This window comes from Patagioenas fasciata, chromosome 7, assembly GCF_037038585.1.
Source record: "Patagioenas fasciata isolate bPatFas1 chromosome 7, bPatFas1.hap1, whole genome shotgun sequence".
Taxonomy (NCBI): domain Eukaryota; kingdom Metazoa; phylum Chordata; class Aves; order Columbiformes; family Columbidae; genus Patagioenas; species Patagioenas fasciata.
In genome coordinates this window covers 10628740-10647707 of record NC_092526.1, presented here as the reverse complement: position 1 = coordinate 10647707, position 18968 = coordinate 10628740, and the positions used below count along the sequence as shown (strand labels likewise).

The 18968-nt window shown below is 46.6% G+C and overlaps 2 protein-coding genes across 2 annotated transcripts in view; one reads left to right on the top strand and one right to left on the bottom strand.

The window, feature by feature from the left end:
• The window catches only part of LOC136102972 (TGF-beta receptor type-2-like), a 33708-nt gene extending 19854 nt beyond the window's left edge, over positions 1-13854 (top strand). Inside the window, exons 2-7 of the mRNA XM_065840626.2 lie at positions 205-355; positions 3074-3276; positions 6104-6912; positions 7029-7170; positions 8387-8514; positions 13340-13854. Coding sequence (XP_065696698.1) covers positions 205-355; positions 3074-3276; positions 6104-6912; positions 7029-7170; positions 8387-8514; positions 13340-13552 — 1646 coding nt within the window. The 3' untranslated portion in view covers positions 13553-13854. The remainder of the gene's footprint in view (positions 1-204; positions 356-3073; positions 3277-6103; positions 6913-7028; positions 7171-8386; positions 8515-13339) is intronic.
• A 2890-nt stretch (positions 13855-16744) lies between these two features.
• OSBPL11 (oxysterol binding protein like 11) overlaps positions 16745-18968 on the bottom strand; it is a 37856-nt gene continuing 35632 nt past the window's right edge. Inside the window, exon 13 of the mRNA XM_065840625.2 lies at positions 16745-18688. Coding sequence (XP_065696697.1) covers positions 18611-18688 — 78 coding nt within the window. The 3' untranslated portion in view covers positions 16745-18610. The remainder of the gene's footprint in view (positions 18689-18968) is intronic.

Sequence of the window (18968 nt, the reverse complement as noted above, 5' to 3'; positions counted from 1 at the left end):
AACCCCAACCGTTCTGTGATGATCTAAAGCACATTTGTACAAGTGATGGAGCAAAATGAAATCTATAAACAAATGCATGTAGAAATAGGGACAATTCATGCTCCTTCTCCACTGGTTGTGCAAACTGCTGAAAACGGTGGTTATTTTTCCCTAGTCGGGGCATGCACAGCCACGCTCACCCTCCGCCACCCCTCTGCCCCACAGCCTGCAGTGCCGGTGCCCGCCGCAGCCTCAAGACCAACCTGTGCAAGTGGTGCGACTCCACGCCGCCCGCCTGCGAGGAGAAGGTGTGCTACAGCAACTGCAACCTCAACTCCTACTGCGAGGACCCCTACGAGATCTGCGTGGCCATATGGTAAGCAGCAATCCCCTTGGCAAGGGCACACATGGGGAGAAAAAAGGAGTGTGCAGGGTGGCAGCTCATGAGAACACACAGCTATGCACCTCTGCACTTGAATTATTGCCCATTAAAATAATTCAAGGCTTTCTCTTCCTTCCCATTTGACTCCATTAAAATCAAAGTTACAATTCATGGTAAAAAAATTGTTTGGTCTGCCCTATAATTAGCAGCAGTTTATTTTCTAAGTAAGTTATGCATGTAGATACCCAACACAAAGTGTGGCAAGTTTGCTGCAGGATATCTAAACCCAATAAACACCTGAATTTAACTTTATAGGCTGAACCCACCAGGCAACACCAGCAGCCCTGACCCCAAACCCATGATGTCCTCCTGCATCAGGCTGCTGATGGTGGTGATGCAGGGGTACAGCTGAGGTCCATCCCCACTTGGTGCACGAACGTCTGAGCTCGTACCAAACTGGGGTTCAGCCCACTGGGTTTAACCCAACTCCTCCCCATCCCCTGGGAAAAGCCCTTTCCTGCTTCTGCAGGAGATGACTGGAAGGAAAACACACTCTTGCATTTCAGGCCAAGCATATGTCTCATCATTTGCCCGGAAGAGTGCCTCCCCCAGTTTTTTGGTCCCCATGAGCAAAACTAAAAAAAAACCAACCCATCCATTTTGGGTCTGCCCAGAGTGATTTTCCTCCTCTTTCCCTTTTAATTTGGCTGCCAATGTGAAAGCCAGCCAAGCACTTATCGCTAGGCTTTATCTCAACCTGCTAATTAGCATGAATGCTGCACACCCCACTTTCAGTAGGAGTTTGCCTCAACATAATTGTTGCATTATGGACTTAAAAGAAAAACAACAGCAACAACACACAAAGAAACAAACAAAATCCAATCCACCCCTGTCCCAAGTTCTCCTGTGTGCCTATGGAAAATTCACCTTACATCAAGAGTGGGCAATCCAGCATCTTGCTGGGTTTTCCCGTCGACATCCTACATGTTCAGAAAAAAGCAAGACCCCTGCAGCATAAATCCCCAGGCCAGAAAAGCAAAACCACAGGATGGGATGGGGCTGCAACCTCACCCTTTGTATTGACGGGGTTTGGGTTGAGGCAGCTGCAGCGTCACATATAACCTGCCAGCATCCTCCCAGCGGCTCCCAACCCATCCTAAAAACCCATCCTGAGATTAAGATCCCTGCAAACACAGCTCACCTCCAAGCGAGCCTTGCTGCCCGTCACTCATTTGCAGAGGCATATTTGGATCACCTGAACTTGTCCTGTGTGGATGTCACAGCCACAGCACCAGCTTTGGCCCCATGTTCATGAGGAACATGGTCACGTCCTCCAGTGTGCCCAGCCTGGGATTGCACTCTCTTGGGACTCTTCAGCTGGAAGCTCCTCTGACAAATTACCTGGGAACCCAAGGAAAACATGGGGTCCACTGAAACAGGGGGACTTCCCACCACTTTTATGTCTGACTTCCCAGCTAACCTTGAAGGCATCGTGAAACTCCTCCATACCTTCGCCCTCACACTTCCCACCACTAGGTCAAGACACAGAGGCTGCCCCTGGAAAAGTAATTAATAGTTGTAATTTCCTTCAAATGTCACCAGGAGTATCTGCAATGCTCACCAGCTGCCCGTAGCCTGTATGGGGCTGATCACTCCCTGTCACTTGTCGTGCCCCCAGGGCTGCCCTGCAAACCCAACTGGTGCTGGGTTATCCCACCTCCTCTGGGGAAGGCTCCAGAAACAAGGGTCAAACCCTGCCTCTTAATTACCCACTGGCTCTACAAGACAGGCATTGATCCTCCCTGTAGGAGAAGGGACCATCTCTGACATGGGGGGTGTTACACGTCTCCAGGTGACACAGCGGGTTTCATCCATAGTTGCTCAGTGTCTGTAGCCATGATATAAACACAAATGCAGCCCCATGGTCTGGGAGTCACATCACCTTCATGTTATAATTTGGCAACTCCAAAGGTCAAGCCATTTCTAGAAACAGCCCCAAGCAGCAACTGAAGGGCTCTACTGCTGCAGGTCACCCGAGTCAGGAGCAAATGGTCCTGCAAGGACAGGATGTGACAACCAGCCCTCAGCCCAGAGGGGGCGAGACGGTGCTTCTGGGCTCCATCTGTAAAGGAGCAGGAGGGAAGGACAAGCCAAGCAGTTGCTGGCAAGTGGTCACCATGTCCTGCACTTCTCAGCTTTTCACCCTGCACAGGTGAAATTTGGGCAGCAGAGACTCCAGCCCCTGCTGAGACAGACATGATATGACTTGTGTTGCAGCAAAGGTGGCAGTGAGGTGAGAAGTTCATTTTGGAGAGTTTCCTTAGGACCGTACAGCCCCCAAACCTGCTGGCCTAGCAGCTGGTGCTGGTAAAAGAGGGATTTTGCTCCAAACCCTGTGCAGGGCACTCAGCCTTGGGGTTGGCACTACCTGATCCAAGGCCTGATTATGAATTGGTCACTTACCTAATGGAAACAAGCAGTCTCTGATTCACATCCTACTGTTGGCATGTTCACCATTCGAAAGAGATAAAGGGCTTTAACAGAGACTCTCCAAAGCATGTATAATTGAAATTAGATCAGAGCCAGTGAAAACAAGCCATTCCCTACACAGCTTAAAACTAACGATCTTAAAACCAGGTTTAAGATGGCATGCAGGTGACATGAAGGCTGAGTTGCTAGACTAATGCTTTATAATTCTTTTGGCACACACAGGAGACAGGACAATGAGAGCATCAGGATCAGCACACTCTGCCACAATCCCCACCGCCCCATTGAAAACCTCATGGTCCCCAACTACAACACCTCACGCTGCATCATGTCCCACCAGCCCAGTGAGGATGGGATCATCTACATCTGTGGCTGCGTGGACGAGCAGGAGTGCAACGATAAACTCATCTTTGAAAACCACACGAACGGTGAGTGCTTTTGTTAATGTGATTTACGGGGGGAGAAGCATCCAATGGTAATGTCAAATAACTTGTATTTCCAATAGAGATCCAATGCCAGGAGTTCTTTCTGCATCTTCTTTGACCTTCCTATGTAAAAGCTGGGTAAAATTTGTACCCCATTACTGAGCTCAGTATTTTGCCTGTGGCTAAACCATCCCTCCCAAAAACGCCTCCAGCCTCAGTCTGGAGACATCAGGAGATGGAAAATCCACCGTATCTCTTGGTGGGCTGTGCCCTTCAGTGCAGGGCAAATCAACCAGGGAACCCAGAAGCTGACGGAACCCAGCATGAGTCAATACTCTGGAAGCTTTAAATAAATCATGCCGGAGCAAATCCTGCCCCGACATATCCACGGGAACCGCTGGTGTACACCATGGCTGCATCCCAGAAAGGTGCTGGTGCTCGACACCACGGTGCCTCCCCTGCCACTCTCCTGGGATTTATGCATTCGCATCTCCCCTGGGCAGGGGTGGCCAGAGCCGCCTTGGTGCCATACGTGAGCATGAGCTGGGCTGGGCACACCTGCGGATGCTTCTGCAGGTGGCTGGAGATCCAACAGGAGATGAAAATTCACAGGAGGGAAAGAGGCAGCTAATTCTGTACTTCGGGAGGGTCATATGATTTGGAAATGCTTCCAGCTAGATCCTGAACCTTTGGGGGCTTGTCCAAACCTCCCTGACTCTAAATGGACCAGGTTTATCCAAATGCCTAATACAAATATGACCCATAACAAAAATCAAAGCAAAACCCCTCTGATTTTCCATAATTACAAAGCAATGAAATGCTGCAAATAAGCCTAAGCATAACCTGCAAGTCAGTGGCACAACTTCTGCAACGAAAATAAAAATAAATATTAAAAAAATAGAATGCAAATTCTCAGAACAAACAAGCCGCTTTTAACGAAGGCAAATTATGCTGAATTTGGCAGTTCTTTGCTGCTTCCCAAGCCAAACATAACAGGTACACACACTTCTAGGGAGAGATAGTCAAATCCCAAAGCTGATGCTGGGATATGTAATTTCACACAAAAATGACAACTGGCTCATTGGAAATGCCACCCCCACCAAAGGCTTCCACAAACAGCCTCCTCCTGCCAGCCGGCATGGAAAGCGCTGGAACGCTGTGTGAGAGCAGTGGCAGCCTTCAACAGTTATCTCCTCCTTGCCCAGGTTTGTGGGACCAGCTTGGGAAGCCCCAGACTCAGAGACCCCATTGTTTAACTCCTTTTCTTCTGCTTTAAGGAGTTGTTTGCGTTTTAAATGTTGACTTACGGTCATCTTCGATGGTAGAGATAAACATTGAGAAGAAAAACACCTGGTACAGATGAGCACTTCTCCGATGGTTGAAGCAGGCAGGTTTTTTTTCCCTTTTCTTGATTTCTTAAGCCCTGGCAGGGGTGGAAAGACCCCCACAGCAATGCTCAACCAGGCCTGGGTTTACAGACCCATGGTTACCACCAGAGCAGCTGCATTTGCTCCCTATGCAAGGGGTCTAAGCCACACTGCAACCCCTATGCATCCAAGGGTTTGCATTAGAAAGGGGCATCCTCACAAAGCAATTTGCTGAAGCTGTGTTACCTTCCCCTTTCCAGGACTCACACATGCAACTCCATTAAAAATATCTTCTCTTCCTTCAGTGCTTCAAGGATGGGACCTTAAACACCGGGTAAATCCATTAAAGCAGTAGGTGATATCCAGGCCTAATGTTTTCCAAAATAAACGTATTCCTGAGCTAGTTATTGATTTATATCAGTTTAGGTTGATCTTGTGGTTTGAACCTGATGCCTATTTTAGAAATGCTTTCACGGCCTTGCAGAAATTAGCTGCAGCACATTTTTTTGAAATTTGCCAAAGAAAATAGTGAAACGCTCTGTTTTTCCAGAACCTGAATTATGATTTGCACACACTGAGGTCAAGCAGTGAGAGTTTTGCTTATGGAATGATTCTTATCCCTCTTCCCCTGGGTTATTATACTTGGCAGAAAAACCTCTGAGTAAGATTTTACTTGAATATCTCTACTGAAGTCAGCATGTTTATTCCAGGAATCGTGAACATCAAAGGATAAGACAATTATATGTTGTGCGAGGGTTAGGGCTTTTTGTGTGCTCCCCCCGCCCTGATGATCTGAAAGCTGACGGAGGATTTAAAAGAAATAACACAAAAGCAGCCATGCCTGGGTGGTTGCTGAGGGCCAGTGTTGTAGCGGGACAAAGGAGGAGATGCCAACACTGGCAGACAGCACTGAAATTATGCTCATTTACACTAATTATTGCGCAAAGCATCTCGGTGCTCTCCCAGGATGCAAAGTCCTACACGCTGCCTACCACCCCCCAGCATCCCTCCTGGCTCTTCAGCAAAGCCCCAGCCCCAAACCCCCTCAGAGATTTGCTCCATTTGAGCCTTGCCTCAGCTTTATCAATGTTATTTCTGTCCCAGTTCCCCTTACCGTGAGCACAAGCAGCGCTTGGGGGCCGCCAAAGGGCAGCCGAGCCTTTCTGTTGGCAGCGACAGGGTCTTACACGCTGCATTGGCCCAATTAACACAGGTTGGCATCCTGATAAATCGTTAAATAATGAAAAAAAATAATGATAAATAAATTGATAAATGGAGGTAAATTTGAGCAGCCCTTTTAACAACTGCCCACATCTGGATTCTTTGCTGGGCCAGGGTTTGCGCTCAGCGTGCATTGCAGCTCCGCAAAGGGCTGCGCTTCATTAGCAGCTTTGCATATTTTCCTCCTGTGCGTGATGGAAACGAGCTGTTGCAGCACCCTCACCTCTGCTTTCTCCCCACAGGCTACTCCATGCTGCAGAGCAAAGAAGTCATCCCAGTGGCCGCCATCAGCCTCCTGCCCCCGCTGCTGGTAGCCGTGATGATCACGGTGATCTTCTACCTCTGCCGCACGCAGAAGCAACGCAAGAGAGCCAAGGCGTGGGGAGGGAAACCGAGGCAGCCCCCGGCGCTGCCGGAGCCGGGGAGGTCCGCGGAGAGGGAGGAGAAGTTGTCCGTGCTGATGGACGAGAGCCCAGCTGCCACCAGCCCCGTCTGTGCCAGCAGCCGCCCCGCCGAGCTGCTCCCCATCGAGCTGGACGAGATGGTGGGCAAAGGGCAGTTCGCGGAGGTGTGGAGGGCCAAGCTGAGCCACAGCCGCTCGGGGCAGTACGAGACAGTGGCTGTGAAGATCTTCCCCTGCGAGGAGTATTCCTCCTGGAAGAACGAGAGCCAGATCTTCACCGATGCCAGCCTGAAGCACGACAGCGTCCTGCGGTTCCTCACTGCCGAGGACCGGGGCACGGGGCCCCGCCGGGAGTACTGGCTCATCACCGCCTACCACAGCCGGGGCAACCTCAAGGACTATCTCTCCCGCCATGTCCTGAGCTGGATGGACCTGCAGAAAATGGCAGGCTCCCTGGTGAGCGGGGTGGCCCACCTCCACAGTGACTACACTGCCTGTGGCAGGCCAAAAATCCCCATCGCCCACCGGGACATCAAAAGCACCAATGTCCTGGTGAAGAACGAACAGGAGTGCGTGCTCTGTGACTTCGGCATTGCCATACGCCTTGACCCTTCCCTGACAGTGGACGACTTTGCCAACAGCGGTCAGGCAAGTATAACCCAGCAGTCCTTCCCAGAGGGGACCCTTTCTGAACCACCCCTGGTCACTCCATGGCCAAAGTCCTCACCCACCCCTGCTAACTCCTCTCTCCTCTTTGTGGGCAGGTGGGCACTGCCAGGTACATGGCCCCAGAGGTCCTGGAGTCCAGGGTGAACCTGGAAGACCTGGAGTCTTTCAAGCAGATGGATGTCTACTCCATGGCCCTCGTTTTGTGGGAAATGGCCTCCAGATGTGAAGTGGTAGGAGGTAGGAGAATCACACTGGGGTTGTCATGCTCCATTTTGCTGCCTTCATCCCTGTACATGGACATGGCTCACGCTCATGTGCCCAGCACCCGCATGGGACCTAATCTGGGGAGGTGTGGGCCTCTGCAGGGCTGCTAAGAGCTGGCAGCAGATCCTGCCCCATGGCTGCCTGCCCTGTGTGCTGCGGCTCGAGGGGACCAGCTCAGTGGCAGAGGAGCACGACAGGACCTCAGGTTGTCACTTGGTCCAGCCCTCACCCCAAGCCGGCCCCAGCCACCAAGTCACACCCTGGCCACTGCTGGCAATGCAAAGCAAGCCAAGGAGCAAGAGCCGAAGCTGCGTCCCCCTCCCTGGCCACAAGCACTTTTTGTTTTTCCAGACAATGCCAGAGAGTTTATGTTTAAAGGGGACTCAAACTCTAGCCTCCAACAGAGCCACATCCCCCCTCTCTTCCCAGAGCCACATCCTGGCATTTGAAATTGCGTGTAGCAAACATTTAATTAACTGCCCTGCTGCCCTCTCTTCCCTTTTTAGCTCTCTCTGGTTCCTTCCCTATCCCACGTACTTGCACTATAAGCCCATGGAGCTGCAAGAAGCTCTAATCCTCATCAGGAAAGCTGCCCCAAGTGCCCTCTGTGCCCCACGCCCGGTGGTGGGAGACCCTTGCCTGGGTCAGATGCCCCGTCCAGCCTCTGCTCCCGAACCAGCACCCCAGGCCATCCTTCCCCACTCATACTTTACCTGTGTTTGTGCCCAGGCAGGAGCTGGCAGAAACAAGGGTGGCCTCTCACCCCTGCAACAGGCATTTTCTCCACGAGATGGGGTTGTTCTTCTGGAATGGTCATTTCTCCTCTAACCCGATCCCTGCCTGCAGCAGGTATCTGGATGCTGGTCCATAATCACCTCTCCCACCTATCACCAGCGTAACACATTTTACATGCTAAAAATATGTCTCACGCAAACACACACCAAGTCCTTTGTAGCACATCTCATGGGTTCAGGAAGGTGGCCAGATGATTCCTTGGTCATGTCTCTGAAAATAACCTCTACATGAAAACTCACTACTACATTTTTGTGTTCAAATTCTAAATTGTTTCCAGATTCAATTATTTTTTGCAGTTTGATAAATAAATTTATCCTCATCCGGTGGACCGTACCAAAGCAAAACACCGAATGCATGAAAAACACCCTGTAATGCTGCTGTTGCTTCCTCGCAGAGGTAAAGAATTATGAGCTGCCCTTTGGGTCAAAAGTCCAGGAGCAGCCCTGCGTGGACACCATGAGGGACATCGTGCTGCACGGCAGAGGACGCCCCGAGATCCCGAGCAGCTGGCTGGTGCATCAGGTAAGATGGGAGTAACTGCTTCAGTAAAGAGCAACCCATGTTGTTCCACTTCATTCACCCAGCATAAAAATAAAAAAATCACAGCTGTAATCAAAGCAAAAGCAGACAGAACTCCTGGGCCCTGCTTACAGCTCCTTCTTGGCTGGCTGAGCCAACATAAACCCCACGATATCCAGTTCCCCGATGTTTAGAAGCCACCAGCCAGGGCACGGCAAACTATAATGGTGAATATATTGCTCTGATCAGGAAGCATTATAAATGCCAAGCGATTGTACTCTGTTACCTTGTGGATAACAGCAAAATGGAGCACTTCAGTGCAAGCTATTCTCGTGAGACAAGTACATGGTTTGGGTCCACCCCATTTCTCCCACAACCACCATACCCAGAAAGCTTTAGTTCAGGGAACACACAGCCCCTCGCACAGCAGGGACAGAGGGGAGGAAGATGCACCCAGCCTCCTGTCTGTCTGGTCATGGAGATTTCAAGCTCAAAATTACCTCTAACATGAGAAATCATGACTTGGTCTATAAGAAGGACTTCTGCAAGGAAAACCAAAATGAGAAGCACCTCCTTCGAGTGAAACAAGTGGGAAATGCATGTGAAGCTGAGAGCAGGGAACCTGCCAAGGAGAAGTCTTGGAGCAGCCTTCAGCTTGGAGGGTCTGAAAGCACCATGTTCCAGCATACAAAGCACAACGCAGCACTCCGGAATATAAATACTTCAGCAATGATGAGATTTGCTGTGTAAAAACCATCCTCAAGCACATGCAGACCAACCAGCTCCAGAAACAGTTTCCTCCTGGCCATGACAGGTCCCTTTCCCTCAGGTCCAGTACTTTCTTCCACGTATTGAAGACACAAGGGGTAATGGGCACGCTGACTGTGATATTCAAACCTTGTCTGACTTTGGCACTACTTAAATTTCATGTGTCTTATAGAAAAACACCATCTGCTGATCGATAATTCAGTTCATCCAAAATACAAGCCGAACCATCGAGCCCACAGGCTCAGAGCCTTGCAGTGTTTAGTGCATCATTTTGCAGTATCCACCCATAAAACACACTGCTACTCCTTCCACTCTGCCTGGATGGCATATAAAGCCAGGCTTTTTGAGAGGAAAGATTTAATTTCATGATACAAGAAGGTCATGTTTTCCCTACAACACCTCTAAAAACCATGTTTGTCCAAAGACTCAGAACTGACCCGACTGACCAAAGCTGCAAACAGCATCAAATGAATGTGTGGTTTCCGCTGGATCATCGGTGAGTTTATCAGTCGGCAACCCCATTTCTGAAGTTCCTTTTTCTTTGATGAAGGCAAATACAGGAACTTCAATCAGCACCGCTACACATTTAAAGCCTTTGAGCATTCATCTTGGACATTCACCTCTCAGGGTCTCTGATAAACTTTGAAACCACAGGAAAAGCATACACAGGCTTGGGCTGTGAAAAATCACACTATGATAGAGTCTGACCATAACTGCACTGTTTGCTGAGCTGAAGAAGGGCTGACTGCAATCAGCTCCAGGAAATAACGTTGCTGTAGTTGGGCTGGTCTAGCATGTAAACAGAGCAAGGCTTACAAGGCAGTAACTTTTATTAGACCCCCTGATATTCACCGGGGAAGAGGAACAGAAAAGCCACGTTGTGTTGCTGAAAGTTTGCCTTCGACTAATCTCAACAGATCTAATAAGCATCTCTTCTTGGTTTTAGATGATTTTTCTGGGTATTTTACAAGCGGTCTCCCCGGGATGCAGCACAGGGCAGCACCATCTGCTGGGAAGCAGCAGAAAACCACCGGCTTGGGCCACTCCTGGGCTCAGGGGCTTCCTGAGGGAGGAAATGACCCGAAGAATCAGAGAGTGATTGGGGTTGGAAGGGACCTCTGGAGATCATCCAGTCCAACCCACCTGCTAAAGCAGGTTCACCAGAGTAGGTCACACAGGAAGGTGTCCAGGTGGGTTTGAATGTCTCCAGAGAAGGAGACAGCCTGGGCAGCCTGTTCAGGGCTCTGGCACCCTCAAAGTAAAGAAGTTTCTCCTCACATTCAGATGGAACCTCCTGTGCTTCAGTCTGTGCCCATTGCCCCTCATCCTTTCATTGGGCACCACTGAAAGGAGTCTGGTCCATCCTCTTGACACCCACCCTGGACGTATTTATAAATGTTTATGGGGTCTCCTCTTAGCTTCTCTTCTCCAGGCTGAACAGACCCAGCTGTCTCAGTCTCTCCTCATAAGAAAGATGCTCCAGAAGAAGAAAAGAAAGGGTGGTAAAAAAAGTAGAAGGAAGGGTGACAAATTGCACACCTGAATGGGAAGCACCCATAGATGTTCCCATCAACAAAAATCAGCTTGATGCAAAGCTCCAAACTCTACTTCCACGTTTCAGCCATCAGGATTCCTCTCAGTCAAGTGAAGACCTACATTGTTGGCCACAGTTTCAGGTTTTCAGCACACATGGGCAATAACTGTCCTGACAGAGCTGACTCATCCAGCATGCTGCCCACCAGCAGCTCCATGACAACTGTGTGCAAGGCTGCACAGTAAAGCCCACTGAAGAAATTTATCCCCAAAGTCTCCCAGATAACTTACAAATACCTTAAGCCCATGCTTCCTCCTCATTTCACACCACACCATGTTTAAGGAAAAAAAAGTGGTTATTTAGGCCAGGTAAATTCCTGGATCTGGTTCATGAAGACTGGTGCACTGACACAACCGATGGGCTGGTGCAGGACAGGACCAGTGGGAGCTTAAGCCAATATTGCCACTAAAACACACTTGTAAAACTCAGCATCTTCTGGAAATCTGATATCAAATGTAAAACCCAAATTAAGTCCATGTTGTGAGTGTAACAAGGACTGTACCATTCAAAAGAGCATCGTTGTTACTTACAAGGCAAACTGCTTATAAATATCACGATTTCAGGGCAAAATAAGCACAGAAAATATAATTACTAAACCACATGACAGTGCCACGTTCTGTTTGAGAAAAGGCTTATTTTAAAAGCTTCAGCTAAGCCACTTCGTTTTTTGCATGTTAATCAATTATCCTCAAATCCTTTCAACTAAGCTAATAAATGAGTGATATAAGAGGTACTGAAACACACCATCTGTCACTTCTACTGCACAATCCTGTTCTAATCTGTGTCCATTATGGAAGATTTAGTACTAGCAAGTTCAGAGAAAGGTGCAAAAGGACAGATGACAGAGAGTACATCTCTGTAGGACTTGCATTTTCCTGCTTCATTGGTCCATGTGAGAATTTTGGTTTCTCTTAACTGCAAATTAAGAAATACAGATAAACTACCAAAAAACATTAAGCTTTACTTAGAATAAGGATTTTTCCACTGTGCTGCAGCCTTGGTTGACAATAACACAAAAAGCAATAGCACATGATAGGAATTATATCGGCAAAGAAAAGTTCCAGGTAGCTTCTGGTGCTGGCTGCGTTACTAGCTTCAGAGTAGGAAAAATACCATCTGAATGCTGCCATCTTGGATTTAAGCCCAAAATATTTGGACTCTTTTCAGAGCACCACACAATTGGCAAAAAATTATATATATATATATATATATATATATATATATATCACTGTGAGACATAACCATTGCAATTGAGAGAAACTGAACATGTTTCGGAGCACACTGAGAAGTACCCAGTCCCACCTAAAGCAAGACACTATTTTGTGGTGAGAAAACAAGAGTTCAGCTGCACACCGCAATGGCTATTTGGCACCACAGATCCTTTCAGAAAGCTGCTAACACAAGAAGTCAGATTTAAGATGTTGAATCCCAAACTTGCCTTTGACTCTCCCCTCCACCCAGGTGGCACAGCCCTGAAACACAGAGACCCACCACACAGCCAACCTGAGGGCCACCATCAAATCATTTTGGTTGGAAGAGACCCTCAAGAACACCGAGTCCAACCATAACCTAAATTTAACACTAAACCGTGTCCCTGAGAACCTAATATTTTAAACACCTCCAGGGTAGTGACTCCACCAATTCCCTGGGCAGCCCGCTCCAATGCCTGACAGCCCTTTCCATGAAGAAATGTTTCCTAATATCCAATCTAAACCTTCCCTGGTGCAACTTGAGACCATTTCCTCTTGTCCTATCACTTGCTACTTGGCAGAAGAGACCAACACCCTCCATGCTACAACCTCCTTTCAGGTAGTTGTAGACAGTGATAAGGTCTCCCCTCAGCCTCCTTTACTCCAGGCTGAACAGCCCCAGATCCCTCAGCCGCTCCTCATGAGACTTGTGCTCCATGCCCCTCACCAGCTCCATTCCCTTCTCTGAACTCTCTCCAGCACCTCAATGTCTTTCCTGTAGTGAGGGGCTCAACACTGAACACAGGATTTGAGGTGCAGCCTCACCAGTGCCAAGGAGAGTGGGACAATCACTGCTCTGGTCCTGTTGGACACACAATTCTGGACCCCTCCTCTCCCTCCCAATTTTAGGATGCTCTGAACAGGCAAGGTTGGTAGGAGATAATGGAGGGCCTCTTTCCTTCCAGCCCCATTTAAGTCCCACAGTCAACACAACCCGACTTCCAGGGAGTGCTGAAAATCCTTGGGACCAGAACTCAGGTAAGCTGCTCCGACACGAGCGCTGCCGGTGGTGGTGCAAATGCTGGCACTTGCCACAGCATCCCAAGGCTGTTTTCCTTCTGTGCTTAAGCTTAGCCAGAAAATAAATTAAAAAAAAAAAAAAGGCATTTCTGCAGGAAGCTGTGAAAAATATGGTAAAACTGCAATTGCTTTAGATCAGCTTCCAAGTTGTCTACATTTCGCCTTCTGATCCTAATTTCGGCCCTTCTGCCCGCAGGGGATGCGCTTTCTGTGCGACACCATCACGGAGTGCTGGGACCACGACCCCGAGGCCCGGCTCACCGCCCACTGCGTGGCCGAGCGCTTCAACCTGATGGCGCAGATGGATTGCGACGACATCCTCAACAACAACACGGACAACGAGGCCAACAAAACAGCTTCTCCCGGCGGGGAGCACCAGGACAGTGACGGGAGCAGAAATACGCAGTGACACAGCAGGCAAAACGCCTCATCGTGAGAAACAAGAGGATAAGCGAGAAGCATTTAGCTCATGGGGAAAAAAAAAAAAAAACCTCGCTCCATTTTTTAGAATGAAACTAAGATCTAGCACATAACTTATATAAATAAGATCTGTTTTCTCCCACAGATAGAGTGAACTGTGGAATCAATACTTTGGTTAAAGTGCAACATTATATATGAACTGATTTTGTACTTACTTTAAATGTATAAAATGATGCAAAGCATCCCTTTTATTATTTTTTAAAATAATAATGTTTAATCTTTTATTAATAAGTACCTGAATTCCGCGTCTATCTTTTGAAGTCCTTCCATGTTGCTATCACACGTTTCTCTTCTAACTGCTTATTTTGCAGAGACCAAGACAACTTTTTATTTTCCTTTTTTAATGGCCTCCACACAGACAAAAATCTGTTGTAGCAGCAGAAAAAAAATAATCTTGAGATGTAACACACTGTTAGTGAAAGAAATGTTAGCACCCAAGAAAATGATTCATTGATCAACAGTCCCTAATACATTGTAAAGATAGCAGATAATCCAGTTTGGAAAAGTCTGATTTGCTGCTACTCCAACACACATTTTTTCACTGGGAAATTCCTGGGTGCACTTGATAGTTCAGGTGGGCGCGTGAAGTTTCTTCATTAGAAAAAGAAGTTGCCGGTGCAGATGCTGCTGTTTCAGCTTAAGAAGTCTCCACGTGGGGTATACAGACAACTATGCCCCCATGTCAGCCCAGGTTCCAGCCACCTCTAGGTGACAGATTTGTGCCACAGTAATACCGTCAACACAAACGTGTTGGCTCATTCTTCTTGCAACTCTTTCCCACCCCTCTGCTGTTACTTGACCTGAGGAAATGTGATCAGACAGAACCATGGACCTTTGCTCCCATCACCACCAGACCAAGCCAGGCTGCCTGGGCAGTAGAAAGGCAAGTTACACCTCACTCTGAACCCTTGACACTGTGCAGACCTTAACCCCTCCACCCTTGGGAGCAAAAGGTATTAAAAACCCTTCGCTGCTCTAAGGTTTTCCTGACACTCCCCCACACTGAGGTGTGTTTTCAGGACAGCTGGGAGGAACACGTTGCTCGCCAGCACACAGCTGCATGGGTCAGCCCCTACAAGAGGGAAGGGAGAAAACACAACAGCCTCGAGCTTTCTGCAGCCGAGGCTCTATTGCTCCCACCTTTTGGACTGTTTCTACGGCTAAATTAAAAGACTAGAATAAAATTGTCTCTAATCACTTTGGAGAAGGGGAATGAATTCGGTTGCATCCAATCTAAATAATAAAAACTAACTTCAGCTACCAAGTGTAAGTTTCCACCTGCAACTGTGATCTTACTGTTTTTCCAAGCTAACACCTTTCTCCTGCAGCATATCCTCCCCAGTTCACCAAAAGCCCTTTCCATCCACCTCAGTTCAGTCTCATTTCTCTAATGCATTGACCACTGTTCTACTGTATTTACGGCCAAGAGGAACAGAGAGCATGTGGCAGCTTTCCTGACATGAAGATAAGAAATTACAGGAAAACACCAAACTCCCCCCAGGCTGTTCAATCCTTCCTTCCCAGTGCAAAATTTCCCCAACCAAGTTCTGCACCGAGTTGTTTGGATATGACACTGATTAATATGTTTATTTGCTCTTCCCAGTTTGGTTCAAGAGGCTTTAAAAGACACTTCTGGCCTGTTCTTCTCACAGGTGACTGGGACATGGGGGCATCAGCCCACGGAAACGAGACACTGAAGACACTGCTGATTCCGATGGCTGGAATGCAAATTAACCTGCGGAGTCAGAGACTTAATCCTGGGTTTGACAGTTTACAGTGTAAACACACTGAAAAACTTCTCAGTCTATTCCCCTCCCCATGCCTAAAAATTGAACTCTCCGATTTCCACAATGCATTTTTTTTTCCCATTAAAGGCAAGCCAGAATCGAGCTTTTGGGATTATACGCTTGAATGCCCATGTTGGATAAAAGTGACTTGTCACATTCTGGGTTTTCCACAAGCACCTCTGAAGAGAGACACTGATTTAAGCTCCAAGATCTGTTTATAACTCAGGGATCCTAAAAATAAAATATCATTGAGATCAACAGGAATTTTGCTCTTAACTTCAGCGAAGCTCAATTAAGCCAAAAATGACAGAAAGGGAATATAAACCCAAATCCTACATTCTGGCATGCTCCCTGTCGAACACGCTGTGGTTTTAACAAATATCTGCACAGGCCGCAGTGGTGAGCCCTTCCCTGTTCCAGAAGGTACAAGATGGAAACAACAGCAGTTACGCAAGATAATCAGATCTGGTCAGAGTTAAAAATACACACGTTAGTCCATAGGGTGCTTGCAACTCCCAGAAGAATCACATAAACGTCTTCCAATTTAAGCTGGATATTCAGCGGCTAGAATTTTTTTTAAACTGTTTTCAACTCTGCCCTTTGTTTCTAGAAGTAACTAGAAATTTGCATCATAACTAAATCCAAATCAGGAAGCCATTCCAGTTCTTGTGATCACCTGAGCAAAGGAAGGCCTTGTCTTCTTTTTTTTTTTCTAACTCACACCCATGTTAAAAGAAACGGTTTCATGTATTTTAGAAGACTGTTTCTTCAGTGTTGGTCTATTTTTACGCAACAAAATTAGTAACAGCTTTCTCAGTGTGAAACCACAAGCATACCAGATGAGAGTGGAAGAAAAGAGACTGATAATATTATATAAGGAACACAAATGGGTTTACGGTCAACATGGGAGCTTTCCAGTCTGCTTTACAGCCATCACCTTGACAAATTCCCAAATCAAAACTTCAAGCAGAGCTCAGTGACTGAGTCACAGGTCTATATTTTAATAAGCACAAGTTTGATCCTCAGAGTACACTCAGCTGATAAAGGTTTTCCACTCTGATCACCGCAATATTAAAAGCTGGACCTTGCACCACCGCCCTTGATGTTTGTTAAAAGCAAATCCGCTATATGACATGGATAAAACAACTATGAAGCATATACAGTGTTGTCAATTTGTTTTCTGTCCCCCTACCGCCCCCAGTTTGGTGCAGGTACCGATGAACCACAGCAGTTCAGGTCTTGCCACCACAACCCATACCCCAAACCCTGGAACTGGCCAAGGAGCACACCCCAAATGTGCCACGGTCCCAGAAACAAGGAGGAACTAATCCCACTGTTTTCATTTTTATTTTTATTCCTGGTTAAACATGAAAATGCCCAACGGATATCCAGAACTAACACAACAGGATGGTTCTATAGAATATCACAAACGAGATGGCAGGGCCTACAACATTCTTCTGCCGGAGAATATCGTCACTACTCAAGTGCACAGTGCCAAAACATCCCACTTCCAGGGCCAAGGAAAGCCCAGACAGACAGATTGCCAGCATAAAAATTAACAACAACTTAACTCTTCCTCATCACCTGATCTCTAGGAAAGGAGACAGAACAAATGAATCATTCTGTAGTTTTATTATGCCCACCCCCACTTCTCACAAACAGACTATGACTCGCATTGAGATCTCAGTGCATTTCACAGCAAAAAAAAAAAGTACAAGAGGATCAAAACAGTTGTGCATAAACCCAACTCTCTTTTTTTTTTTCCCTCCACAATTTACAGTTTGTATTGAAAGTTAACACGGTTATTTAAACCTTCTGATGCATTCTTACACTTGGATCTTCTCCACAGAAAACATCTTACCAGGTCACACAATTATGAGTTCTCATGATGCTGGATCGGGTGCCGCCACTGCCATGGCTGGGAAGCGGCAGATAATGTTATATACACTGTCTGGAAGACTACATCAGAAGAAAAAACAGATTAAGGCACCACTGTCGGAAAAATTAAGGTAGCTTGTAGTTACACGAATAACGAAAGCCATAATAAGTACTATTCTTAATTGCCAGCAATTCTTAGACTTCAATAAAATAGTTATAAAAAACCAAAACAAAAAGGATGTTTGTACCTGAATACAGTTTCCTGATTTCTGATTGTGTTTCAAATCAATACCCAGTCCTCAGCATAATCAGCTTTTTTTTATGGTAAGATGAAAAACCAGGACCCACAGTCCACGTATTCACAGGTCACATTTCACTGCTTTGTTCTGAGTAACACCACAGGAGAAAAAACAAAACAATCCGAAAGACAGTTTGTAACACTGATACTTCACCTCTGAGATGATTAGATGGGCAGAGAAATTTAAATACAAAATTGTTTGTTTTTTGATAATTTTGAAAGCCTTAGTCCTTGGGAAAGGGAAGTGGAAGAGGAAAAAAAAAAGGCCAAACCTCATCACACTATAACATGAGAAAAATGAAAGTCACTCAAAGAGATTTAATAAAATTAGGAGTTGAAAAGTTTTCAAATTACTTTTCCAATTCAAGTCAATTATTTCAAGTATATTAAAACGCTTCAGAGGAAAAAATTCTCCATGGTTACAATTCTAATTGCTTTTATAAATCCATAAAAAAGGAACGTAGTCTCTACACGTATCCCATATTCCTCCGATGCATGCACGCGTTCTCTCCGACGAAAAAAGTCAACACGATCCAATTGTTTCTTAACACTGATTTCAGGCACCGCTTCCAAACATCCCTCCAGTTTTTGCCAAAAGGGTTAATCACTGGGTATAAAAGCAGCAGTTTTTGTTGCTGTTGTCTACATGGGTATTGAGCAGCTTTCAGTTATTAAAGAGCTTGACGCAGATTCTCAAAGTTCCCATGTCACTCCAAAATCCAAGGATTCCTTCTTCTCTTAGGCAGCTTTCGCAATCAGATCTACTTAGAAGAATCTTACACAATTCAGATAAAATCTCTTGGATCATACAAAAAAACCAAGTTGCTTGAACGTACCTGGCAAGTTTGTCTCTACAACTTTTGATTTTTTTAATAGCTTTAAAGTGCCCTAGTTTACTTATTTCTTTATGCTCATTTAAACTTTCACAATTACATAAAAAGGGGACACTCGGTGTGATTACCGTGTTTTGAGAGATAGAGGTAAAGGAGAGGAAAAGCAGAAAACTCATCTTAAAGCATCTTTTCTAGTTAGTGTCCATTTGCTGAGTTTGCGCAGCAGAGACTGTTTTCCAGAGGGGTTTATGATAAACCCAGCCATCTCCCTGCAATTTAAAGAGAAAATATGGTTATAGTAAAGACACTGCCCCAGGAGAACTCCCTTCATTTAACTATTAGACTAATAGCTGCAAAAATCAGAGGGACATCACTTATGCCTTTAACTCCCACAGATAAAGACACAGAGATCACTGCCATAGGCTGCTGAGGCTGCTCAGGACACACACGGACTCTGGGAATCCCAGAGAACTCCCTGGAAACTGGCTGTGTTTGTAATTAACCCAGATGGAAAGTCACTCTCCTCCACTCCGCCATCCACATTCCTTT